Below are 27,902 nucleotides of genomic sequence, written 5' to 3'. Positions count from 1 at the left end.
GGTAAACCTGTAGCTGTGTGGGACCCCATCAGTCTTTGGGAGGCTTCAGGCTCACCCGAGGTCAAGACCACAGAGTAGATGTTAGAAGTCACCTTGGAAGGTGTTCATTACTTGATTTGTGACATCACCAACCATATCCTGTCACTGCAGTTTAAAGGTCATTTACAGCAAGCAGTGAGGCTAGATTCCATTTGACCCTGAATATTGTGAAGAATTATGGAAACTAGACATTGATGCCAGAGGGAATATCGAGAGACAGCACCAGGAGAGAAATGGCAGAAGTCATTCAGAGATGCCTTGCATTTATAGTCTGGCTAGGTTTCCCTTATTGTTCAAGTCAGGAGGATAGCAGTCCCAGTCCCCGGCTGGCCATGGTTTGTAGCTCATGTAGTTTCTACCATGTATTCAAGACATTTTGATAGTTTTATTCCCTCTTAATTTTCTCCCTATAGATTGTATATTTAATTAGCTAACTTCTAATAATTCTGTCTCCTGTATTTCTATCTCCTATGTATTTCTACACATACACATGTGTGTAAATAATTTTACAAATTTTGGATTTTATTGTATAAAAATAAAGATATATACATATGTGTGTGTGTGTGTGTGTGTGTGTGTGTGTGTGTGTGTATTTCTTTTTCTTTGACAGCATATTCAGACCACAACTGATCGTCTAACGGATGTTTTACTTATTGAAAACACTCAAAATATTTCACAACACTAACTGTGTGCCATTACAGGCAAGGAGTCTAAAATGAAGAAGTCTGTCTGAGGTCTCTTACTTCCCTTTTATCCAAACTCGGTGTTAGAATTGACTCCAAGTTGTGGCAAAGGTTTCCCCTCCTCCGCTCTCACCTCCCTCTCTGAGTGTATCCCAGTACTTCAGCTGTGTTCCTTTGAGGAATGCTAATCCTGGTCCTTGCTTCCATCCACTTCATCTGAAAGTAACTCAAATTTGATTTTCCCTGCATTAGCAAATCAAATTATCAAAGCTCATCACATTTATTCTGCGATTATTTTTGAAGGTTCCAGGGTTCTCCTTTTCTCATTGACTAAGTTTTGCACTGTTAGTTTTTACTGTAGCATCAATTTCCAATTTTTTATCTATTCTTCCCTTTCCCAGCTCGTGAGTTTTATTCAATGCTCTAGTGTCATGGGGAGGTCAGATAAAGAAAGAAGAGAGCTCTAGACTGAAGACAGGAAGAATCAAGAGAAAATGTTAATATGGTTTAACTGTTTCTTACTCGACTAATTTCTCTCCTTTGAGGTTAGTCGTCCCTTTGTTCTGCTGCATTTCATTGGCCAGTTGATTTAAGTGAAAACAACTTTTATCAGAGGGTAAAGAAAAATAGAAATGTTTTCATGAATGATACCCCATGCTTAGTATCACAATTCAAAGGGCAGTCAAATAGCTCACTGAAAAACAAGTAGTGGCCTACTACTACTACTGTACACTACAGTGTGCCTGGGATTGTGCTGCAGCTGGAGCACAGAGTGAGGGAAACTTGCTTTTCCCTGACTCCAGGGACTAGTGAAACGAACAGGTAACACAAGGGCAATGGTGCAGTATGAGTGCAGGCAGGAGGGGAGCACAGGTGCTATGGAAGACGGAAGAGGGTTATCTGACCAAGCACCAGGATTTCAGAATAACGGTGTTATGGTGGTGGTGAATATAAACTCTTCTTGGACAGTCATGTTATTATCCATCAATGTATAGGATCTTTATATATAAATAAAGGTACACAGGGGTGCCTGGGGGCTCAATCATTTAAGCATCTGACTCAAGTCATGATCTCAGGGTCGTGGGATTGAGCCCTACACCGGGCACTGCACACAGCACAGAGTCTGTTTAAGATTCTCTCTCTCTCTCTCTCTCTCTCTCTCCCTTTGCCCCTCCCCCTGCTTGCTCTCTCAAACCCACAGATATATCTTTAAAAAAAAGTACACCAAGATGGTGTGCATAGAACGAATAGTTTTCTAGCCAAAGTGTTTGAATTTTGCTCCTTCATTCATATGTCCATTCTTTCTTGTTTATTTCTTATGTTTTGCACATAATTGCAACTCTTTAGATGTGGGGACTAGATATTTATTTCATACAAGAGCCATGAGACAGCCACCCAAAAAGGACTGTTTATTTTTGAAAATGCACTGGGAATTAATGACTCTGTGTCATTACCTTAATCTACTCAGAATTCCTTCGGCTAAGAGTATCCTGCTTATACTTTTCTGGGAATTATCATCTTAGAAATTAGTTTTGTTGCACAATAAGCCAGCTCAGAACTTGGTAGTTTATTTTTTTAAGGTTATTATTATTATTATTTTCTTTTATTTATTTTCAGCATAACAGTATTCATTATTTTTGTACCACACCCAGTGCTCCATTCAATCCGTGCCCTCTTTAATACCCGCCACCTGGTTCCCCCAACCTCCCCCCCCCTCCCCTTCAGAACCCTCAGATTGTTTTTCGGAGTCCATAGTCTCTCATGGTTCACCTCCCCTTCCAATTTCCCCCAACTCCCTCTCCTCTCTAACTCCCCATGTCCTCCATGCTATTTGTTATGCTCCACAAGTAAGTGAAACTATATGATAATTGACGCTCTCTGCTTGACTTATTTCACCCAGCATAATCTCTTCCAGTCCCATCCATGTTGCTACAAAAGTTGGGATTCATCCTTTCTGATGGAGGCATAATACTCCATAGTGTATATGGACCACATCTTCCTTATCCATTCATCCGTTGAAGGGTATCTTGGTTCTTTCCACAGTTTGGTGACCGTGGCCATTGCTGCTATAAACATTGGGGCACAGATGGCCCTTCTTTTCATGACATCTGTATCTTTGGGGTAAATACCCAGTAGCGCAATGGCAGGGTCATAGGGAAGCTCTATTTTTAATTTCTTGAGGAATCTCCACACTGTTCTCCAAAGTGGCTGCACCAACTTGCATTCCCACCAACAGTGTGAGAGGGTTCCCCTTTCTCCACATCCCCTCCAACACATGTTGATTCCTGTCTTGCTAATTTTGGCCATTCTAACTGGTGTAAGGTAGTACACCAGTCAATGTAGTTTTAATTTGAATCTCCCTGATGGCTAGTGATGATGAACATTTTTTCATGTGTCTGATAGAAGAGTCTGTTCATATCTTATGCCCATTTTTTGATATGATTATCTGTTTTGTGTGTGTTGAGTTTGAGGAGTTCTTTATAGATCCTGGATATCAGCCTTTTGTCTGTACTGTCATTTGCAAATATCTTCTCCCATTCCATGGGTTGCCTTTTTGTTTTCTTGACTATTTCCTTTGCTGTGCAGAAGATTAAGGTTATTATTATTATTTTTTAAAGATTTTATCTATTTTTTTGAGAGAGTGTGTGAACCAGGGGTGGGGTAGAGAGAGAGGGAGATACAGGCTTCCTGCTGAGCCGGCAGCCTGACATAGGGCTCAATCCCAGGACCCTGGGATCATGACCTAAGAGGAAGGCAGAAGCGAAACCAACAGAGCCACCCAGGTGCCCCTGAACTTGGTGGTAGTTTATGACAACAAATTTTTCTTTTATGCTCAGGGACCCACACAGCAGCTTCTTCTTGTCTGGACTTAACTCTAGGTTCCAAAGTGCTGGTTGGGTCCAGGACTCTTCCACCTGCCTCTCCTTTTGGGGTCCTGGCAAGGGGGAGCTGCTGTTTCAGGCCAGCTCTTCTCTGCCAGTGAGGTGGGGATATTTGGGACGTCCGGGAGAAGCATGACAGTGGCAGGGAGGGAAGGAGGAATCCCGGAGAAATAATATTACCTATCCTAGGAATAACGAAGCTAGAAGAGAACAGCGTATGTGTGTGTTGAGTGTGGCAGTGTGTGCAGTGAAGCACTGGAGGCGTGATCAAGAAATAAAGATGATACTTTTCAGTAAAATCCGAGTACATACCTGGAGGAATATGTAAAGTGAATGAATGGTCTTTTTTTGGTAGATAGGTGTTGCTGAGTATAGCTTGCCCAGTGACCAACATCGAAATTATGTCTTCCTGGGACGCCTGGTGGCTCAGTCAGTTCAGTATCTGCCTTCCGCTCAAGTCATGATCCCGGGGTCCTGGGATCTGAGTCCCGCATCAGGCTTTTTTGCTCAGTGGGGAGCCTGCTTCTCCATCTACCTGCTGTTGCCCCTGCTCATGACCTCTCTGTCTGACAAATAAATAAATAAAATCTTAAAAAAAGAAAAGAAAATGTCTTCCTCCTACTTATGTGAGCCATGTTATCACCTGTTTTTTAGTAACAATAACTTAACAAGATTTGCAGCAACACAGTTAAGGGTTAAATAAAAGCTGTAATCCCAAAATGCTATCAAATGATGCCTGAAATTTATGATGAAAACTTCAAATAAGACAGTAGCAACCAAAGAAATAGAATGAGAGCAAAAATTTATATTATTTCGCCTCCCTGGAAAGACTTCCCGTGTCCCCTTCAATGTAGTTTTCAACCAAACAGCAATTACAGCTTATTTTTTAACTTCCAGAAGGGACTGTATGAATTGTAGGTCTTTCTGAGCTTGTTAGAGTCCTTTGTTCAGCTTAAATTTGAGAATCAGCAGGATATAATAGTCTGTGTGTCTGATGGAGGATCTTTGTTTTGTCACTCAGTCTTCAGTAACTTAACACTGTTTCCACATTAGTAAAAGAAGGAGAAGGTTTCTGCCTAAGTAGCGTATTATAATTTTGCCATGTGTCTTTGTGGCACTATGAAGTTATTAAAACTGGTGTCCAGATAACCTCAGCAGTTACAGTTTTTAACTTCCATGGAAGAAACCTCATGATAAATGTTTTGATCTTTTTAACTTGCTTTGAATGGTGTAAATAATTCTGCGTACCAAGACAACCTTTAAAAACTACAGTAAGAGATGTTTACAAGATCAAACTATTTTATCTGCTAGGTCATGTCTATTTACCATCAAAACAGGCTCAGTGTGGGAGGAAAGAATCCCTTCCTTCTTTCTTGTGCCTCTTGGAAAGATTGGAAGTTGTTTATTTTATTTCAATTTTATTTCAAATAACTAATTTACATTAGTACTGTTCATTATTATTCAGTGCACTTAGACTAGAAGCAATCAATTTCATTTAAAATGGTATTATTATTGCATTTTATACTATTATTCATTAATATCCTGAAATTAAAAAGCAAAGAAGCAGAAAAAAAATAATCTATAATTCTATCCCCAAGAGTACTTGGTAACATTTCAGAGTATAAACTCCCAGATGTTGTTCTGTGCCCATGTTTAGAAGATTTTATCTGTTTATAGGTGCAGATATATTTACAAAATACTAACCTGCTATCTGTGCTGTTTTATAATCCATTGTATTCACCCAATCACATGTATAGCACAAACATTTTCCTTATCAGTGATCATGTTTCCAAAGTAATGCTTTTGATATATTCTAGCAGTTCCATTCTTCAGATATACTTAAGTAACTGGAAAATTTGTTTTTTCTTTGCTCTTCTATGATGTACACTGTGCATATCTCTAACAGGTAAATATTTGCAAACATCCTTATTTATTTTACTTGGATAAATCATTGGTGGTTGAATTAGTACCTTTATTATAGTCTAATTCATATATATATGTTTTCATCTTGTCCAGAATTTTCTAATCTGTTACATTGCTCTCTCAGTCCATTTCTATGCTGGTTCCTCACTCTTTTAACTATTATCAATATTATATTATCAGTACACAATTTTTAAAGGTGGTTTTCTCTCAGTGTTACCAGATTCCTCAGCCTTACCCAATAAATTAATTTATGTCAGAAAACCCATAGGATCAAGGATATTTATTTCTAATGTTTAACCTGTTTTGTTGTTATTTTAGTTAATGATTCATTAGTCAGTGCCCCCACAAAAGTGGGTAATGGCTAATCATCAAACTGTACATGCTGTTTTTCTTCACGAACTCCTTTAAATTTTCTTTCCTCTTTCTGCCCTCAAGGGTCATTTCGCAGTTGTCTACATTTTGATCCAATTCTGAAGCTCATTTGTTACCAGTTGTGCTTACAGAGATGTGATTTCCTCCTTCCCCTCATCCATATTGCTTTCTCATTTCTACCATTTATGCTGCTATGTCTCTCTTCATTTCAGTGAAGTCAAGTTCAGAGGAGGGTAGAATAGTAGACTTCCAATGGAGGAACCAACTGGCAGAAGACCCAGGGACAGGAAAGAACGCTTTCTAGGAGACTATAAACAACACGGTTTATGCAGAGTACATAGTGCATATTATATAGAATTGCAGAGAGATATAGATGCAAAATGAAGAGATTTTCCTTTAAGTCCCCTCCCCCGTCAGATCCCGTTTCTTGAAATCTGTCTCAGTGATACACTGGCAATGACAAATGTATATAGCTATCTGCTGAAGCATTGTTTTAAAGCACAGAATTGGAAGTGGCTGCAATGTTGATCAAAAGCAGATTGGTTGAGTGAGAAAATGGCATATCTGTATAATTGAGAAATATTCAGCAATAAAAGGGAATGAATGATGTCCAAGATCTGTTTTGTTTAAAGATTTATTTATTTTTGAAAGAGAGAGAGCAGGGAAGAGGGGTGGAGGGAGAAAAGAGAGAACATTTCAAGTAGACCCCCTGCTGTGCACAGAGGCCAGTATGGGTCTAAATATCACGATCCTGAGATCGTGGCCCCAGCTGAAACCAAGAGTCAGATAGGTGCCCAACAGACTGAGCCACCCAGGCACTCCAAAGATCTATTTTTAAGTAAAGACAGCAATTTGCAGGGGCCCATGGCTGGCTCAGTGTATTAAGCAGCTGCCTTCAGCTCAGGTCATGATCCCAGGGTCCTGTGATAGAGCCCCACATTGGGCTCCCTGCTCAGTGGAGAGCCCTTCTCCCTCTCCCTCTGCCTGCTACTAATCCTACTTGTGTTCTCTCTCTCTCTCTCTCTGTCAAAATAACTAAAATCTTAAAAAAAAATAAAAAAGACAGCAATGTGCAGAGTATTTATAGAAAGCATCTTTTTACACAATAAGAAAGTACACCTGTCTATTTACCTACCTACATATTAAAGAAGTATAAAATTAAAGTTAACATGTTAAGCTATGGGAAGGAACAGAACAGAAAGGACAAGTTTGGAAATGACATTTGTGTACATGTTCCTGGTATATAATTTTAACTTTGAAGTTACGTGAAAGCTTTATATAAAAAAAATCAAATCAAACCTAAATTTAAAAAAGCAATCCATTTTTTGGTTTGTTTTTCGTTTTTGTTTGTTTGTTTTTGTTTGAGAGAGGGAGGGAGAGATTGAGCATGTCCAGGGCAGGTGGAGATAGAGGGAGAGAGAGAATCCCAAATAGGTTCCATGCCCAGTGCAAGCACAATGTGGGGCTCGATCTCACAACCCTGAGATCATGACCTGGGCCAAAATCAAGAGTTGGACACATAACCAGCTGAGCCACCCAGGTGCCCTGAAAGGAATCCTTTTTATTTCTGGATCAGATCTTGAAGAAGTAATAGATTTAATACCTACTTTCACAATGTAAACAATTATAAAAGTGGAGAAAATGTATGAAGCAGTTACTTACAGGTACTGAAAAACAGACAGGGTATGGCTGACAGCTGCCATCTTGGAGGATAAGGGAGACACATGAGATGGGATCCACATTCACTCCAGCTTTCTACCTGCAGCAGTTTCCATAATGCAGCAGTGGGCAGTAGAACCTAAGCAGAGACCAGTGGGTGTCACTGAATTAGGAAAAAATAGATTGGAGCTCAGGGATTCCCAGGTTGCTAGAATTTTTGAGACAGGATATAGAAGGGAGAGCTCTGCAGAGTAAAAGTTCCAAAAATCCACATGAGTGTCCTTTGGAACCTTTTTTTTTCTTTTTTTCCTTAAGATTTCATTTATTTATTTTGAGAGAGAGAGAGAGAGCATGCACATTAGTAGAGGTAGAGGGAGAGAGAGAATCTCAAGCAGTCTCCATGACGCAGGGCTTGACACAGGGTTCAGTCTCACGACCCTGAATTCATGACTTGAGCTGAAATCAAGATTTGGCCGCTTAACTGGCTGAGCCACCCAGGCACCCCCTTTGGAATTTTAGACTGAATACTAATTTCATGTGTATCATGCAATTCCAGAAGATTGGTCTGAGAAGAGTTACTGGAGGATGGTGAGCTAAACAGGATATAAGAGGTTACACAATGCTTGGGACATGAGAATTCAGGGCAGTCAGAGTAAAGAAACCATGCTGAATATCCCAAACATATGTTTGAGACCACAGAAAGTTTATGCCTAAGGAGTAGGTTTATTCTCAAGTCTTAGAGCTGTCTGGTTCAAAATGGTAGCCTCTAGTCAGAGGTGTTTATTTAAATTTAAATGAAGTAAAATGAAACAAAATAAAAAATAGTTATTCAGTCATAGTAGCCACATTTTAAAACACTCAATGGCCACATGTTACTAGTGGCTATACTATTAAAGAGTGAAGATACATTTCCATCATCATAGAAATTTTTGATGGATATCATTGATTTAGAATAATGGTCACTTTAGACCTGTCTTGTCAAAGTGTAAAACCAAGTATTGAACAAAATACACCGTTCCATCAGTAATGAGCTGTCCTCTAGAAGAAAACACAATACTTTTTAATGGAAGAAGAAAACATCCAGACTTTCAACAATGTAGCACCTACAATATATAGTATCTAATGAAAAAATAAAATTGTGTATGCTAGAATTAGGAGAAAGGACTTAAAAATAGCTATTGCAAATATATTCAAGGGTTTAAGTGAAAGTATGGATTTTCAATGCGAATATAGTGACTACAAATGGGATCCCAGCTGAGAGATTAAAATTATAAAAAATAAACAAATGGGAATTCTAGAAATAAAAAATTCACTAAGTGGGTTTAATGACAGGTCTGGCCCAGTGGAATAAAAGAAATTAACATGAAGACGAGATGTTAGAAACTCACTGAAGCTAAACCACAGAGAGGAAAATACTGGGGAAAAAAAAAAAAAAAACAGAGACTCAGTGACTTGATCAAATACCATGTTTAACATACATGTTATTACGGTTCCAGGGATAAAAAAGACAGAAGGAAATTATAGCAGAAAAAAAAAATTGAAGAAAAATTTTCTGAAAAATTACTGAATTTGATGAAAACAATAAGCTCACACACCTAAGAAGCTCAGTTAACCAGAGATAGGATAAATACAAAGACAAACACACCAGGTTACATTATAGTCAAATTTCTAAAAACCAGAGATAAAAAGAAAATCAAAATTACCTAGAGAAAAAAAAAACATTATATACAGTAAAACAATGAAAGAATGATGACTGAGACATAATAAGAAACAATATTTAAGAGGGGAGACAATTCATTTTATACCTATAAAGTGGAAAATAGAGGGGCAACTCGGTTTCTCAGTGGGTTAAGGGTCTGCCTTCAGCTCAGGTCATCATCCCAGGGTCCTGGGAATGAGTCCCGCTGTGCTCTCTCTCTCTCTCTCTCAAATAAATAAATATGAAACCACAAAAACCCTGTCCATTTAAATTTTATATAAAGGAAGAAAGAGTCTTTAGACAACACAAGTTAATGGACTTCTATACGTCAGAACATCTTTTCTAAAGGGGACTTTTGGGCCTTCTGATGCAGCCTTTTGTGTTGGACAGTTGTGTTTTAATTGTCACATATTGGACCTTATCTTAATATAATGTAATCTAATATGTCTTCCCTGATGTATGAAGATAACAAAAAATGCACTTGAGTCTTTCTTTGATCAAGCAAAGAAGCCTCGTGCCTTTAATAGTTCCTCATGGGACCTGGTTCTAAAGCCTTCAACATTCTAGATGGGCTTTCATTTGTTCACATCCTTAACATACTTGTAGTCCCAGAAATCGATTCCATTCTCCAAGTACCATCTAACCAGGACCTTCCTTACAAATTCTGCAAAATAATGCTCTATAATAATCTGTTACAGCAGCATTAGTTTGTATAATTTGCAACTACATATATGTAATCATATACATAATATAATTTATTTGTATGAACGAGTAGTCAACTAAACCCCCTTAGTCTTTTCAAACGTAGTTTTGCCAAGACCTTTTTGCTCCATCCTGTTTTCTGTATTGCTTTTAGATGTCCGAAGTGCTAAATCTGAAACTGATTCTTCTACATTTCAGTCTTATAAAATGTAGCCCTCTTGTTGTGATCTGCATCTCTGTGTTTTCCAGGAAGTTTCAACTTTATTGTATCCCAAGTAAGGGATGAAGTTTCGTTTTGTTTTTAATGTACATTTCCTACTTTTCCACAGAAGTGATTTCTTTTTCTATTTTTTATATGGTATCAATGAAGAGTGTCGGTTTTAGGATATATAGACCAGATGCCTGTCCCGAGGTTAAGACATGAGGAATTATTTTAGGAGTCTTGATCTGTCCAGTTAATTGAGGAAAACAGATTTCCTTTAAACTGTGACCAACACTATCAAAGTTGATGAAATTAAAGGCTTCAGAAACAATGTCTTCTGGAAGCCCAGGGCTTCACTGGAACACCCGTCAGCTGCATCTGAATGAAAAGGAATTAAAGAGCCAAGACATTCTTTCCTAGATCCATTTCCCTTTTTTCTTTTACTCTGAGACTGTTAACTTGCTGGCTTAGCTCTGTTTGAACTGCTGTTGAAAGCGCGCTCATCCGACAAAGGCATTTTTGTATTCACTGTACAGATTTTTAAAAAGAGATTGATTTTTTTTCCCCCAAAGGTGAGAAACAAAAACCACAAAGTCTTTGCAGGGACTGCCCTGCCGTGGGTAGTCTTTATGGCAGCAGGCTTTTCAGTAACTCACTGTCAGGTTACCTCACACCTGTCAGCTGAAAAGCTCCACGGTTCCTTCTGAGCCCACAGTCATTACCCAGCATGCTGTGGGGCCCCCATCCTCTCTCTGGAGAGCGGCTCTGGAAAGAATCCGCTACCTGGGCTTCAGGGCAGCCATACGATCCTTAGGAGGAGTGGTGAAAGGAACATCAAAAGTTGTTCCCAAAAGTACTCTTCACTGAAAAACAGTGCCAAGGAACTAGTAGGGTGCCCGACTGAATAAAATTGGAAAGTAATGCACTCTCCAAGGCTAAAACTCAGTATCACAGGCTGAGTTTAGACTTTGTGGCTTGGAGGCAGCACGTACGACATATAAATCCTTATGTTCTGTGAATGTTCAATTAACACAAGGATGGAATTTTAAAATAGCCTTCTTTTAAGATAAATTTAACATACAGTGAAAAGCCCAGATCTTTTTAATATTGTAGTTAAATATACATAAGATGTACCATTGGAACCAATTTTAGGTATATGATTTTTTGGCATTAAGCACATTCACATTGTTGGAAATGCATAGATCTGAAGTGTACAACTTGCTGAGTTTTGCTAAATGCGCATTATCTGGGAAAACAGGATCTCTCTTTATTGTAGTATACGTTATGTTAGTTTCAGGTGCATAAAGTAGTGATTCCACAGTTCTACACAGGATGTAATGCTTGCCTAATCTACATGACAAAACCAACCACCAAACAAAAAACAGGAAGCACTTATAAATACAGAGAACAAACCAGTGATGGCCAGAGGGGGAGGGGTGGGGGTTGGGTGAAATAAATGAAGGGCATTAAGAGGTACAAACTTTCCATTATAAAATAAGTCACGGGGATGAAAAGTCCAGCATAGGGAATATAGTCCGTAATATTGTAATAACCTTGTATGGTGACGGATGGTAACTACACTTATTGTGGAAACCAGTATCTCTTTTGAGATATTCACATTTTTTTTTTAAAGATTTTTTAAATTTATTTATTTGACAGAGAGAGAGATCACAAGTAGGCAGAGAGGCAGGCAGAGAGAGAGGAGTAAGCAGGCTCCCCGCTGAGCAGAGAGCCCGATGCGGGACTTGATCCCAGGACCCTGAGATCATGACCTGAGCTGAAGGCAGCGGCTTAACCCACTGAGCCACCCAGGCGACCCGAGATATTCACATTTTTATCACCCTAGGAAGTTGCCTTATGTCCCTCAAGGGTAAAATTCAAATAAGAACTTATTTTTCTATTAAATGCTCTTTTTCACTAAAAAAGTCTCATAAATATAAAAAATATCAGGAAAAATTACTAAGATAAGTGTTGATACACTGAATCTTTAAGTGGACCAATGACACAGCGTGAGACAAAATTGAAAAGAAATGAGGTTTTTACAGCTGTAGTGCAGCTAGAAATTTCTTTTATGGTAATAGAAAGATTTTGAGGGTGCTATCCACCCCTATCTCCCACCCAAGTTTTTTTTTTTTTTTTAAAGATTTTTTAATGTATTCATTTGAGAGAGAGTGCACAAGCAAGGGGGGCAGCAGGCAGAGAGAGAGAGAGAGAGAGAGAGGAAGTAGGAGGCTGCCTATGGAGCAGGGAGCCTGATGCAGGACTTGATCCCGGGACCCTGGGCTCATGACCCAAAAGGATGACAGACACTTAACCAAATGAGTCACCCAGGTGCCCCTGACCTTGTGGTTTCAATAGGGATCATGGAAACACTAAAATAGTGGTGACAGACCCCACTTCTCATTATTAAGCAGGATCAATAGATGCCCATGGGTTAGGTGGGGCCTTACAAAAACATAATGAATGTGCTGGGGAGGTAGGGATTGAGCTATTAGGGCCAAGGAACCATTTATGGAGCTGATGACCCCTCAGGAAGGGAGTTGTTCCTATCTGTGTCATCTGGTGAGGACAGCTTTGGAAGCTTGGGGAAATGTTGGGGATAGGGCATGCTGGAAAATGCAGCCAACCAAGGCCAGTGGTGATTATGTAAGCTGGGTCCTTCCTTTGGATAGCCACAGCTGTGGTGGATATTGTGGCTGTCTCTGGGCCTTTCAAGAGGCAGGATCTGCCCAGCCTGGATAGACGCCTCCTACTACCCAGTTGTGCCATACTGCGTTTCCATCCGGCCCCAGTGCTTTCCTGGCTGCTGACTTGTAGATAGGGTAGACCAGGGAATCCTGTTTACTACTACCGTAATCTGGCCTGGTCTTCAGGGCTGCAGCTACTAGATGGCCCCACTGAAGGGATATAAGCTGCCCTAGGGTACCCATCCTTGAGAAGCAGCCTTCCTGAAGCAGGTGATTCAGGGTACGCTGACTGAGTGAAGACAAGAGAGGCCTATCTCTGCCACCATGTTCACCAACCAAATTTGCAAAAATACCAGAGTGATTACAAGTAGGAATTGGGTCAAAATTACCACCCTGGCAAGTTTTAACATCAGGAGAGTAAAACGTTGGCTTCTAAGTGATAAGAAAGAGATGTTTTCATCACTGGCATTTAGTAAATCAAGTGCCTATCATTCCAGGTGACTCCCTGTTCCAGCGTGCCCATGCGGAGGCCAGCAACCCCAGGGGTTCACTGTGGGGATAGATAGACTAGGAAAGTGGATGCAGTACCTGTCTACTCTTTTATCATGGAGATGTACCTCTGTGTGAGGGAGTTCCAAGGATGGTTAGACTGGCTCCCGCTGGTGCCGGTAGGGGCTCCTGGTGCAGCATGCTGGGCTGCCCCCTGAAGCCCTAGTACGTGGACTGCATAGAGCTGCGGGGGGTCTGGCCTACATGACAGGTGTTGGCTTTGCAGGGGCCCGTGCTCGCTATGGAGCGGCTGCACTGAGGGCTCTCAGTGGTTTCCCCATGACCCTTTGTGTCCCTGGTCAGCCACATGGTTCATTTTCTGCCTCATTGTTCAAACTAAAGTTTGTGAGAGCGGCACAGCTGAATGCCTTTCTTTGCCAATGGCTGAGGGAGTTTCTCTGACTTACTGGCAGCCACGCCTCACTTTCAGGGTGTCCATATCCCAGGAGGTAGCGTGGGTCAGGACTGGCCAGCCAGAAATATTCAGTGTAAAATCGTGGTGCCCAGCCGCCTGTCCACTGGCAAAATGGACATCAGGGTATTACTAAATGTATCCCCAGGGGAGGTGAATGATGGAAGTTCTCTTCTCCTCAGTGACTACTTCTTTTGATGAGTGTGAAAGATAGCTTCTGAAAGCTTTGGCTTTGAGTTATGCCGTTATTTTTGGCCATCAGCTTGGTTTCAGCAAAGAGCAGTGGATAGTCCAAACACACATGACGGTTGGTACAAAACACCAGAGAAATTTTCTTGAAAGAAAGTATTCTGTCTCATTCTTTTTTTTTTTAATATTTTATTTATTTGAAAGAGAGAGAGAGAGCATGAGTGGCAGTTGGTGGGGAGGGACAGAGGGAGAGGGAGAAGCATCCTCACCACTGAGCAGGGAGCCCAATGTGAGGCTAGATCCAAGGATCCTGAGATCATGACCCAAGTTGAAGGCAGATGCTTAACTGACTGAGTCACCCGGGCGTCCCTCTGTCTCATTCTTAAAAAGAAAAAGAAAATTCCAGAATTAAAGGTCATTTTCCAATATATTTGAATGAAACTGAGTGGGGCAGATAAGTTACCCTTACTACATCTTACTGTCAGTCCTCAGAATGAAGGGATGGGCATGGAACTATATTATAAGTGCTACTTTATTATTTATTTTTTTTCCCATTTTCATGGCCTCTACTTTGGGGACTATGGGACTGACTGTCTCGATCTGAGAAAATGGCAGATTCTGGGCAGGTTCCCAGGGTCACCAGCAACTTAAAATCCCCCACCATCTGGGTTCACTTGAGAAAATCCTCTTGTGCTTCAGAGTGAGGGGTGATGGCAGGGTGGGAAGGGGGCTGATTAGTGTGGACTTTTGGGGGATGTGAAGTTGATTGGGGGTGGGCCATGATGATTGTTTTGATGCGTTAGCTTGGCTAGACTGCAGTCCCCAGTTTCTCAGTCCAACACTAATATCTAGGTTTTATTGTGATGGGATTTTTCAGGTGGAATCAAAATCTCTAATCAGCTGACTTGAACTAAAAGAGATGGTTCTGGATAATCTAACTGGGCCTGCCCTTACCAGTTGGAAGACTAAGGTATCCCCAAAACAGAGAAGGAATTCCTCCTTTGTACAATAGCTTCCATTTGTACATGGAATTCCAGCTTCCCTCCCTGACCATTTGACCTATGGCTATGATGAAGTATTCCAACTATTACCTCCAGCTGGAGTCTAAATTGACTCAATCTAAGTAACATTTGCAGATACACAATGATATAAATATTGCCCATTGCAAAGTTCTGTGATGAGTTTGGAACCATAAAGAAAGGAGTATGGTCCTCTGTAACCAAACTCCTGACAGTGGGTGAAGACAATCCCACATCTCCCACAGGTTCTTGGCTTGTTTCTTTTTCATTATCATGTATTTCCTCAAGGTGAATTCTAGTGATGCTACTTTTTGTTTCTCATTTTGTGCTGTTTTTTTTTCCTTCTTCTTCTTATTTATTTTTTATTATTTTTTTTTGTAGCTCTGAAATTAAGGTTTTAGGTGTGGCAGAGTTCCAAACTGACATCTAACAAGTAAATGCAAAGACATGGGGTGGTGTAGTGGGCTATAAAATGGGCAATTATCTAAAGAAATAGAGCTGAAATAACTGAGAGTAACTTTGTTGTGGGATCCTGAGAGAGAAGTAAGCAAAATTTGTCATAGCTCTCGCTCTTCCTAACAAACACAAGTGAAAAGAAGAAGAGAAGCAGCTTTGGTGATACACCTCAACTGTACTAAGTACCCTATTGTATGTATGGAGTCTACCTCCTACTTCAGTATTACGTGTATGTTTTCTGAGAGCTTGTAGAAGTCAGTATTTAGGTCCGATTGACCTTTGATTTCAGGCCCTACCTCCCCGCATCTTCCCACCCCCACCCCGATCCTTATCCCTTGTCTGTCTGAGAATTTGTTACTCTGTGTTGTACAAAGTGGTCACAGGACAGGACACTGTACCCAAGACAACAGACTATGTCCCACTAACTACATTCTAAAAACGTTGTTGCATTCTTAACAAAAAACAATGTTTCTTCTAAAACATATCTCATTTTTGGAAATAAGCTCTTTCAAACACAATAGCAATATGATACCTAACAATTTCTTTACCTGTATAAGGAAATAGCATTTGTGGTTATTCTTTATAAAGATAGGATAGAATAATTTATGGTAGGAATAAAGTTGCTGTTGCAAAATCATTTAAAACTTGATTTTAGTTTTCAAATTTAATCAGAGATATTGCAATTACTACAGCTCAGGAGAAAAAAAAAGAAGGACCTTTAAGAGACTCTTCTTGCTAAAATTGTGATTACAAATAAATAAATAAGCACTCTTGAATTGATAACAAGGTTTTGAGATATTCAAAACAGGCTTATCTCAAAATAGGCTCTTGAGATATTTAAAAATAGGCTTACCCCATTAAGATTATTACACTCAGAGGCATATTCGAAAAAGAGTTTGGGAAAACGGATTTCTTGCACACTGTCATCAAATATTCATAGATAAAATAATTATGTGGAACGATAAAGGGATGATGGAAATTGAAGAGGGCTGACAATAAAGGAAACTGGACCAGATGATTATTCAAACTTTGTAAGAGAGATATTTCTCAGGGTTGGCATGAGGCTTAGACATGAGAATGGGAGCTTCTCTTTTTTAAGATTTTATTTATTTATTTATTTATTTATGATTTTATTTATTTATTTGACAGAGATCATAAGTAGCAGAGAAGCAGGCAGGGAAGGCTCTTTGCTGAGCAGACAGCCCGATGTGGACCTCGATCCCAGGACCCTGAGATGATGACCTAAGCCAAAGGCAGAGGCTTAACCCACTGAGCCACCCAGGTGCCCCTATTTTATTAATTTTTTAAAAGATTTTATTTTTTTATTTGTCAGAGAGACAGGGTGAGAGAGAGACCACAAGCAGTGGGGAGTAGCAGGCAGAGGGAGAAGCAGGCTGCCCACTGAGCCATGAGCCTGATGCGGGACTCAACCCTGGGACCCTGGAATCATGACCTGAGCTGATGTCAGACACTTATCCGACTCAGCCACCCAGGCACCTCTGGGAGCATCTTCTTTTGTAGCTTCTTCTAATTCTTGCCCCATTACTTGGCTGTGGTGGAATTAACTCCAAAATGGGTTTGCATCCTAGTCTCATTGCTGCTCTGTGGTCAGCAGTGTTCTCTGCAGCCTCTGTAATGCCTAGCCTAGTTCAGAATAAGCAAGGCCAACCGATCAGCTGGTGTCTGAGAAGGATGCCATTCCTTGCTAAAGGCCCCAGCATGCAGACATTTGAATTTTTGTGGTTTTATGGCTAATTCTGATGGGAAAGAGGAGGATTTGTGAAACTAACAAACTTCATTTATATGTGAGTATTTGTGGTAGAATGTAGGAAATCCATTTCCAAAGGGACTCTGTAGAAAGTTCTTCCTGTATGTTTCTATTTCCTAGTGCCTTCCCTGGGTGTCTGCTCCTTAGTCTCATTTGCCAGTTCTCTTATGACCCCACATTTTGATACCATCAAGGCTTGGTGAGTGAGCCTGGCATCCCCCTCACTGAAAAAGGCCTCCACACCAAATGATATAAAAGATCTCTGGCTTGCCCATGGAGTGGTTACTGTGTGAATACTTCCTGATCTAGACACCCGAGGGAAACCTACCTGAGTCAGTGCAGTTGTGGAGTAGGAATTCCTTTTCTGAATTGGCCAAGATCCCTATTATGCTACAGAGAAATAGATTTATTCTTTATATCGTGTTATATCTTGTAATGTGTAGATATATTCATAAATCTATAAAGTATGAATATATTTTAGGTTGTATATATACACAAATCACTGTATATAAGTAATGGCCTAGTAACTAGGTTTTATTATTTACTAGACAATCAGCTATGGATATGTGAGGGTAATCCACACAAATATGCCTAAAAAAGGATACTAATCATAATGAACGCAAACATGGTTTAAAAAAATCAATCACATGATATGATACTATATGTGGAAAACCCAAAAGACTCCACTCCAAAACTGCTAGAACTTGTACAGGAATTCAGTAAAGTGTCAGGATATAAAATCAATGCACAGAAATCAGTTGCATTTCTCTACACCAACAGCAAGACAGAAGAAAGAGAAATTAAGGAGTCAATCCCATTTACAATTGCACCCAAAACCATTAAGATACCTAGGAATAAACCTAACCAAAGAGACACAGAATCTATACTCAGAAAACTATAAAGTACTCATGAAAGAAATTGAGGAAGACACAAAGAAATGGAAAAATGTTCCATGCTCCTGGATTGGAAGAATAAATATTGTGAAAATGTCTATGCTACCTAAAGCAATCTACACATTTAATGCAATTCCTATCAAAGTACCATCCATCTTTTTCAAAGAAATGGAACAAATAATTCTAAAATTTATATGGAACCAGAAAAGACCTCGAATAGCCAAAGGGATATTGGAAAAGAAAGCCAACGTTGGTGGCATCACAATTCCGGACTTCAAGTCTATTACAAAGCTGTCTTTATCAAGACAGCATGGTACTGGCACAAAAACAGACACATAGATCAATGGAACAGAATAGAGAGCCCAGAAATAGACCCTCAACTCTACAGTCAACTAATCTTCGACAAAGCAGGAAAGAATGTCCAATGGAAAAAAGACAGCCTCTTCAATAAATGGTGCTGGGAAAACTGGACAGCCACATACAGAAAAATGAAATTGGACCATTTCCTTACACCACACACAAAAATAGACTCAAAATGGATGAAGGACCTCAATGTGCAAAAGGAATCCATCAAAATCCTTGAGGAGAACACAGGCAGCAACCTCTTCAACCTCAGCTGCAGCAACATCTTCCTAGGAACAACGCCAAAGGCAAGGGAAGCAAGGGCAAAAATGAACTATTGGGATTTCATCAAGATCAAAAGCTTTTGCACAGCAAAGGAAACAGTTAACAAAATCAAAAGACAACTGACAGAATGGGAGAAGATATTTGCAAATGACATATCAGATAAAGGACTAGTGTCCAGAATCTATAAAGAACTTAGCAAACTCAACACCCAAAGAACAAATAATCCAATCAAGAAATGGGCAGAGGACATGAACAGACATTTCTGCAAAGAAGACATCCAGATGGCCAACAGACACATGAAAAAGTGCTCCATATCACTCGGCATCAGGGAAATACAAATCAAAACCACAATGAGATATCACCTCACACCAGTCAGAATGGCTAAAATAAACAAGTCAGGAAATGACAGATGCTGGCGAGGATGCGGAGAAAGGGGAACCCTCCTACACTGTTGGTGGGAATGCAAGCTGGTGCAGCCACTCTGGAAAACAGCATGGAGGTTCCTCAAAATGTTGAAAATAGAACTGCCCTATGACCCAGCAATTGCACTATTGGGTATTTACCCTAAAGATACAAACGTAGTGATCCAAAGGGGCACGTGCACCCAAATGTTTATAGCAGCAATGTCCACAATAGCCAAACTATGGAAAGAACCTAGATGTCCATCAACAGATGAATGGATCAAGAAGATGTGGTATATATACACAATGGAATACTATGCAGCCATCAAAAGAAATGAAATCTTGCCATTTGCGACAACATGGATGGAACTAGAGCGTATCATGCTTAGCGAAATAAGTCAAGCAGAGAAAGACAACTATCATATGATCTCCCTGATATGAGGAAGTGGTGATGCAACATGGGGGCTTAAGTGGGTAGGAGAAGAATAAATGAAACAAGATGGGATTGGGAGGGAGACAAACCATAAGTGACTCTTAATCTCACAAAACAAACTGAGGGTTGCTGGGGGGAGGGGGTTTGGGAGAAGGGGGTGGGATTATGGACACTGGGGAGGGTATGTGCTTTGGTGAGTGCTGTGAAGTGTGTAAACCTGGTGATTCACAGACCTGTACCCCTGGGGATAAAAATATATGTTTATAAAAAATAAAAAATTAAAAAAAAAATCCATCACAGTTTTAGTAACTACCAAGTGATAACTCTTCACAAAATTTTACCGGATGTTTAATAGTAGAAGAAGTATGGACCAAAACGTTTTCCTTGATCTTTCAGCAACATAATATGGATTATCTTGTGTACATTAAGTACCACCATTGTTTCTAGGAACAAAAATTTTTCATATAGAATAACAATATCTGTATCCAAGGTGCCAGGGAAACAAAGGGCTAATGGTGCCTTAAATACTAGAGTGTAGAAGACCCAGAGTCTGAGGGCATCACTGGGAAGGCCACTTAGTCCAAACAAGGTCTGAATGCATTCAAGTGAGTTGATGTTTGAACGATGTCCCTCTGTTCTCTTTCTGAGGCACGGAAGTCTTGGGTCCCACTCCTGGGGAGTTCTAGTTTAGTCAGTGCAGTGTTTGTGTTAAAGAGCAACATGAATAAATGCACAGTAAAGTGTTAGTAGTTGATCATGGCTTCATGTCATCTGTTTATGCCTTTTCATAGAGAGCCAGAGATCCTGTGTCTAGTTACTATAGCTAACACATTAATAGTTAATGATGAACTTTCAATCTCCCAGTAGTGCGGTGAATTAATTTAGGTAAACTGTGTTGTCTTAGCTCCTTCAAATTACAGAGACTCTTGGCAGATAATGCTGCCTCTTCTTGCATGTTTCTTCTCTCTTTAGCGGCTACATGCTCCCCCAATCCCCTCCCTCACCCCCCATAGAATTTTAGGAAATTTCCAGTTCTCTGAGATGGATCTTAAAATCTCCTGAGCTCAGATGAGATTAGCTTTTAAAACCGATTCAAAAAACAGCCAGCAGGGTCCCCTGGGTGGTTCAGTAAGTTAAGCATCTGCTGTTGGCTCAGGTCATAATCTCAGGGTCCTGGAATTGAGTCCCACATCAGGCTTTCTGTTCAGTGGGGATCCTGCTTCTCTCTCTTCCTCTGTAGCTCCCCCTGCTCATGCACTCTCTCTCTCAAATAAATAAATAATTTTTTTTTTTAAAGCAGCCAACAGATGTCCAAGGAAACAAGGAGTTTCAAAAAACATTATTTTCAAACTTTTAAAAATTTTTTATTTTATTCTATTTTTTTCAAGTGTTAAAAAAATTCATTGTTTATGCACCACACCCAATGCCCCATGCAATACGTGCCCCCCTTAATACGCACCACCAGCCTAACCCAGCCCCTTAACCCCTTCCCCTACAAAACCCTCAGTTTGCTTCTCAGAGTCCATAGTCTCTTATGGTTCGTCTCCCCCTCCAATTTCCCCCAACTCACTTCTCTCCATCTCCCCATGTCCTCTGTGTTATTCCTTATCTTCCACAAGTAAGTGAAATCATATGATAATTGACACTCTCTGCTTGACTTATTTAACTCAGCATAATCTCCTCCAGTCCCATGCATGTTGATACAGAAGTTGGGTATTCATCCTTTCTGATGAGGGCATAATATCTATAGTATTTTAAAAATAATTATAGCGAAGTTTCCATTTGTTCTTCACGAACCACCCCTCTCTGTCAAATTAATATCTTATGTCACTGTAGCACAATGATTAAAACCAGGAAGTCAACATGGATACAGTAGCATAAACACAATCATAGACCTTATTCAAATTTCACCAGTTTTTTCACTAATATCCTTTTTCTGTTCTGGGATCCAGTATAGGATAACACATTGAATTTCATTGTCATTGGTCTTTAGTCTTTTCTAATGTCTGACAGTTCCTCAGTCTTTCCTTGTCTTTCATGACATTGCCACTGTTAAAGAGTGTTGTCAACAAGTCAGAATGTCGGTTGTTTTGTAGAATGTCCTTCAAATTGTGTTTGTCTGGTGTCTTGAAATTTGATTGAGGTTAGACATTTTTGTCACAAATGCCCAGAAATGATGCTGTACAGTTAGTACATCGTATCAGGGGTACCTGAGGTCTGTATGTCCTATTGCCATTGATATTAACCTGAGTCATTTGATTAAAGTGGTGTCTGTTAGATTTCTTTATTGTAAAGTTTCTCTTTTCCTTTTGTAATTAATAAGCATCTTGAGGGAGATACTTGGATACTATGCAGATATCCTAGTTCTCCTTGTTGTGATACCTCTAATTCCAGTCCCAAACCACAGGTTTATTTCTAGCCTTCCCTTATTCTTTGTTTACAGGAAATATGTTCCCTAGCATTGTTTCTTTAGTCATGAGAAACTTGGCTTTCATTATTTCATATACTTACTTATTGGTTTAATCCGAATATAAACATAAAATGGCTTCAGAATTGCTAACCAATACCCCTAGGAGAAACAAAATTACTAATTAGATTACAGTTTTTGAATAGACTGGTTTTTGTCTATAGCCTCATAATATCTAATCAACATATTGTTTTCTAAAGTTAGGTTAGTTCTTTTTCTCTCTCACTCCCTTTCGTGTGATTAAAATATTCATTTACTTAGGCTTATTTGTTATTGCTGACATTTCACTTGGGAATACCAACATTCTGGCTGGTTTTAATTGTTCACCTATTTTGTAGTATATGAAACATGAGGTTCTAAGAGTCAGAGCTGTACAAAAATATATGTTCTGAGAATCGTCACTACCTGTTCTTATTTCTTCCTTCCTTCTTTCTATTCTCTTAGCTCACACCTTCTGCTAACCTCTCTTTTCATGAAGTTTCAGGTTTATCCTTCCTGTGTCTCTTCGCACAAATGAACAGATCCATATTTATGGGCTCATATCAATTTGTTTCTCACTTGAAGGATAGCCTGCAGTCTGTAATATTTTGGACATGGCTTTTTTTACCTGACAGTATGTCGCAGAATCATTCTGTATCAATTTATAAAGATCTTCCTCATTATTTTCTGACAAGTGTATAGTATTCCATCATGGGATGGGCTGTACTGGATTCAGTTGCTCTTCTACATGTGGACATTTAGGTTGTTCCCATCATTTTGCAGTTACAAATAACACTGCAATGAATAAATATGTTCATATATTTTGATATGGTTGGAGGTATAGCTTCAGGAATTGATTCTTAGAACCAGGATTGACAGATTGAAAGGTGAATGCCTGCTTCTTTATAGAATGTCCAGTGGAATGTTTTATCATACTTGTAAATTGTTCCAATCTAGTAGGTAAGAAATGGTATCTCAGTATTGTATTAATGTATTATTTCTCTAATTATGAGCAACTTTGAGCCTTTCTATTTAAATATTTGAAGGCCAGTTTTATATCTTTCTGTGGTGAACTATTGTTTCCTATCCTTTTTGAAAATCACATGTTTCAAAAGAACAGTTTAAGGAATGCTTAAGAAGAGTGGTTTTGAGTTAGTCTTTACTCCAGTCCCATATGTAACATTGGTTACTTCAAAGATGAAGGAAGTTTCACTTTCAAAACAAATCAGTATATAGGGTTGGTTATAAATGTATTTTATGCATATGGTAATATAATGACAGTGTCATCCTCAGACTCAGAAAATTGAGGCCCCTGTTTTTGAGTCATACATTTTTCCAGGCTCAGAGTAGGCCCTCTTCCTGCCATGCCCATCTTCTTGGAGTAGGAATTCCATGGGGCAAGAAGGACAAGCCACTCAGAACTGGCAGACCCTTTCTAGACTATGCATGGAACACTTCAAGTCCATGCCCCAATTGTCTCGAATATAGCTACTAGGGCGGGCCCGGATCAGCCTATACCGGAAGCTAGCCTCCTAAGTGGAGACCATGCTTGGTCCCAAGGGGCTGGGGACCGGGAGGCAGACTGTGATTAGATATGCAGCAGTGGTGTGTACACATTTGTACATAAGGTCTCTCACACTGTGGGGTGGAGCTTGGAGTGGGAAGCTGGCTGCAAGCTGGAGTCCTCACACTTGTATCCATCTGCAGGCCTTATAAATGTTAGCAGCAGTTCCATGTGTTGAAATAGTCTTTCAGTAATACTGTTTAAAAAAATTCCTTGTTTAATTACTTAAGAAAATTAATAAGACATCTGCATGTCCCAAAGTGTGAAACATGTGGGATAAAATAACAACCATTTGAAAAAATTGCAGGGAGGCAGTGTCTTCAGGGAAAGCCAGGTTTTAACGAGCGCAAGAACGTTGACAGGAATGTTGAGAGCAGATGAAGAGAAAGCAGGTTTTGTGATCACCTACGTCTAATTCCAGAGGGATGGGATGGCATGGGATCCAGGAGGGATGGGATATGGGGTAAAATAAGTCAAGAACACATTTGAAAGGTGAGCATAATGTAAGAAATGAATTATGAATTTGGAGTGCTGGGCTTCTGCCTCCCTCACCCCTCCCTTCTTTCTTCCCTCCCTCCCTTCCTTCCTTTCTTAAGAGAGAGAAGCAGACAGAGACTGCGAGGGGCAGAGGGAGAGGGAGAATCTTAAGCAGGCTCCATGTCCAGCTGAAAGCCTGACGTGGGGCTTAATCTCACAACCCTGAGATTATGACCTGAGCTGAAATCAAGAGTCAGATGCTTAACCGACTGAGCAACCCAGGTGCTTCAGAATGCTGGGCTTCCTATGGTGATTTTTAAATAACTGTTGAGATATAAATCACTCATCACAACACTTACCCATTTAAAATACAGAGTTCAGTGGTTTGTCCTGCCTTGTATTCACAGAATGGTACAATCACTAACACAATCTAACTTGAGAACACTTTTATCATCCAAAAGACGTCCAGGACCCCTTAGTGCTCACTCCCCATTCTTCTCCCCTCTAGTGAATTAGTTAATTTATGGTAGTTTTCAACTGCAGAGCTCTGTGCATGCCTCATGATTTCTTGTTGAAACCCGGACATTTTAGATAGGAAGTTGCAAATCCTATCAAGCGAATCCCCCTTGCCTTCCCCCCAGAGTTTGTTTTTGTTTGCTGGCTGTTTGTTTTTCTTAATTTTATTGTTGCTGCTCATTTCTTTATGGACCTTCCTAAACTAATTCTGTGGATTCTGTATTCTTTGTAGTATAATATATAGCGTGCATTCTCCATTAATTTTTTTTTTAAATTCATGTATTTATCTTCATGCCTGGCTTCCTAGGGGTCATCAGAGATCAGCCAGTGATTGGCAGATTTCCTTAAATGCCTTGCCCATGTTTCTCCCAGCATATCTGAAGGTGTTCCATATGAGAAAGCAACCTTCAAATTTCAAGCAGTACACAAGACAGTTTTAGCTCTCACTACCTGCTTTGACAGGACTTTTATGCCCGCCAAGGGGTGACTACAGCCTTTCCTGGGTATGCACACAGCCTTGCATAATGGAAACAGCCTTCAGGCTCACAGGAGTATATTGGAGCTTCTTCAAGTTCCTTCTGCTCTTTTTATTTTCTAGGATATCCTTGTAAATTCACGGCCTGGCTCTTGTTTGCACCAAATGACATCCCAGCCAAAAGCTGTGATGTTGTCAGTAGACTCCTGTTGCTCTGTGAACACCATGGAGGTAGGGACTTGGTATTTCTGCTGAGCTGGGTTCTGAGTTAAGTCAAATAACCAAGTTTCCTAGGAACAGAGATTTTCTAGGTGTCTAGAAGGTTGGATAAGACACTGAACTTCAGCTTTTCTTAGAGCTCCAGGAGTGGGCAGCTCTCTGCTATCTGTGAGACCACTGAGTTTTCATGAGGCTGCTGAGCCACTGGACAGCACAAAGAGGAGTGAAGGGAGTAATTACATGTGAAAATGTTGTAGACCCCACGGTCTTACTGAGGGTCAGTGGTTTCTCTTGCATACATAATTTTGTTTTTCTGTGGCTTTGAGTAATTTTCAGATTTCTGAAATGGTTCATTTTAGTTTTTTTTCAGCATTTTAATAGTTTTTGTAAGAGAGTGATCTACCGAGATCCTCACACTCCCAATCTGGAAATGGATCTTTCCTACGGTAATTGACAGGGGCAGGCAAAAATGACATTAGGAGATAAGTCTCAGTAATCCCCAGATTAAAAAAAAATGTGGGAGAGTCTCCAAGTGTCAAGAGAATGGAGAGGAACCTTCTCAATGGCTGGATGAGCTCTGGGGGGTGGGGGGTAGTGTTGTCTCCATTTGACTCCACTTGGTGAAGTTATGGAGTCTTACAGATGAAAACATCTCTAGAGCGGGGTGGGAGGGATGAGGTGGCTGAATGATGGATGCTGGGGAGGGTGTGTGTTGTGGTGAGTGCTGTGTGCTGTGTGGGACTGATGAATCATTGACCTGTAGCCCTGAAAGAAATAAATAATATAATATATGTTAAAAAAAATAATAAAGTATCAAGATAAAAAAAAATCTCTAAGAAAATTCTGAAAGGAGGACTGGGAATTGTTTGCGCAGTTTAAAAGTCCATGGATGTGGCAGGGCTTTCTGGGTAAATCCACAAAACCCACCTTAGCTTTTAATATGCTTTTATTTGGGGTGGTAGCAACATGAAAGACAGAGATGCCTGCAGTGTCCTACTCGGTGTAACCCTAATCTGGTGTTAATATATTAGGGGGCTGTAGCATCTGGAGAAAAGATTTCCAGTTGGCAGAGGTGTGTTCCTGGTCGACTGGCAGAGGCCTCCCGTGTTTTAGTATACAGTCCTGTGTGTGGCTGAAGCTGCTCTAAGTAGAAAGGGGTTTATATTTGGTGTCTAGATAAGTTGTCTGAAATCTTACAATGAGTGATCACGTATCTGGTATTGGCTAAGGATGCATTTGATTTGATAATCAGGGAAACTGTACTGGGGATATTTGATTGTGGTTAAGTATATTTTGTGTTGACAGAATCACACATGGAAAGGGCAAATGGCTTTGTTAAAGCTGGAGAAGCCTCCTTCCCTTAAAACACGAAGTGGATGGTGTGCTGGGTGGCTCAGTCAGTTAAGCGTCTGCTTTCAGCTCTGGTCATGATCCAGGGGTGCTGGGATTGAACCCTGTGAGGTAGGGCTCCCTGCTCAACAGGGAGCCTGCTTCTCCCTCTCCCTCAGCCCCTCCCTCCCTGCTCATGGTTATTTTCTCTCTCTCTCTCTCTCTCAAAAAAAAAAAAAAAAAAGTGGATTAAGGTATTGATTTGTTCTCCCAGATCGACTGTAACAAAGTAGGCTCCTCTTTACTTCCTTGTGAACTGTATCCAAGCCTAAAGCATTCCCCACATTGTCATGTTTCTCCTTCTCCCCTCTGTTTTGAATTTGGGTTAGATGCCAATTGTGCTTTGGAATATAGAGTCATACATCAAGTTCTTTGCAGTGGTTAAAATATTTCATCAATTTATGGCTAATGAAAAATAGGGGCCTTTATTCCATAGGGCATTTTTCATCTTAGGAAAAAAAAATCTCAATAAAATTATTGTAAAATTAAGTGCCAGTGAGATTAAAATGACCCAACTAAGTGGCTGGGTGAAATCAAATTCACTTGAAATCAAATTCACTCTTAGGCAGAAAGAAATTTTACTGTAAGAAACTGAGAGAGCTTTGGTATTTAACATAAGAAAAGAGCTTTAGAAGAAACACAGAATTTCAGGAAGAAAGAGTGTCTTACCCTTACAGGCAATAAGAATATTGACAAACAAAAAGGAGCGACTGGTATGCTCCTAACAGGAAGAGATGGGCCTTATTTGTGGTAGAGTTGGAAGAGGTCCCTGGCTGATCTCTTAAAGGGAATAAAGGGATGAGAGAGGTAGATACCAGAGGCATCTCCCATGAATAGAGAGAAATAACATCAGTGTAGGTTTCTGCCATTACTAAAATGGCCCACATTACCCAAAGCCTGGAAAATTAAAAGATGAAGGGGAAGCAGGACAAGAGCACACTTCAGAGGACACAACACCCTGCACTGAGCCCTGGAAGGGACCAGCCTCTGAAGCATGAAGACCTGTGCTTCATGGCAGGCGTATGTTGAAGGTGACTCTCTTGCAGGATCAAACATGAGGACCAAAAAGAACATTCTCTTAGGACACAGCCTTCATAGGTTTACAGAAACCAGAGCGAGAGGCTTGGACCACAAGGTAAATACGCCTTTGTTAGGGTTCTGGTTGGGACATAAACACACAAGAAAGGGCTAGGCTGTAGGAATTGGGCTACTCTTCTCACA

The 27,902-nt window shown here is 40.2% G+C and overlaps 1 protein-coding gene across 1 annotated transcript in view; it reads left to right on the top strand.

Moving 5' to 3' along the window:
• Positions 1–27,902, top strand: part of LOC116573599 — a 273,878-nt gene that overhangs the window by 44,998 nt on the left and 200,978 nt on the right. Inside the window, exon 3 of the mRNA XM_032313763.1 lies at positions 25,197–25,304. Coding sequence (XP_032169654.1) covers positions 25,197–25,304 — 108 coding nt within the window. The remainder of the gene's footprint in view (positions 1–25,196; positions 25,305–27,902) is intronic.

This window comes from Mustela erminea, chromosome 14, assembly GCF_009829155.1.
Source record: "Mustela erminea isolate mMusErm1 chromosome 14, mMusErm1.Pri, whole genome shotgun sequence".
Classification (NCBI taxonomy): domain Eukaryota; kingdom Metazoa; phylum Chordata; class Mammalia; order Carnivora; family Mustelidae; genus Mustela; species Mustela erminea.
Note: the sequence above shows the minus strand (reverse complement) of the source record. Positions and strands in the feature narration are given on the sequence as shown.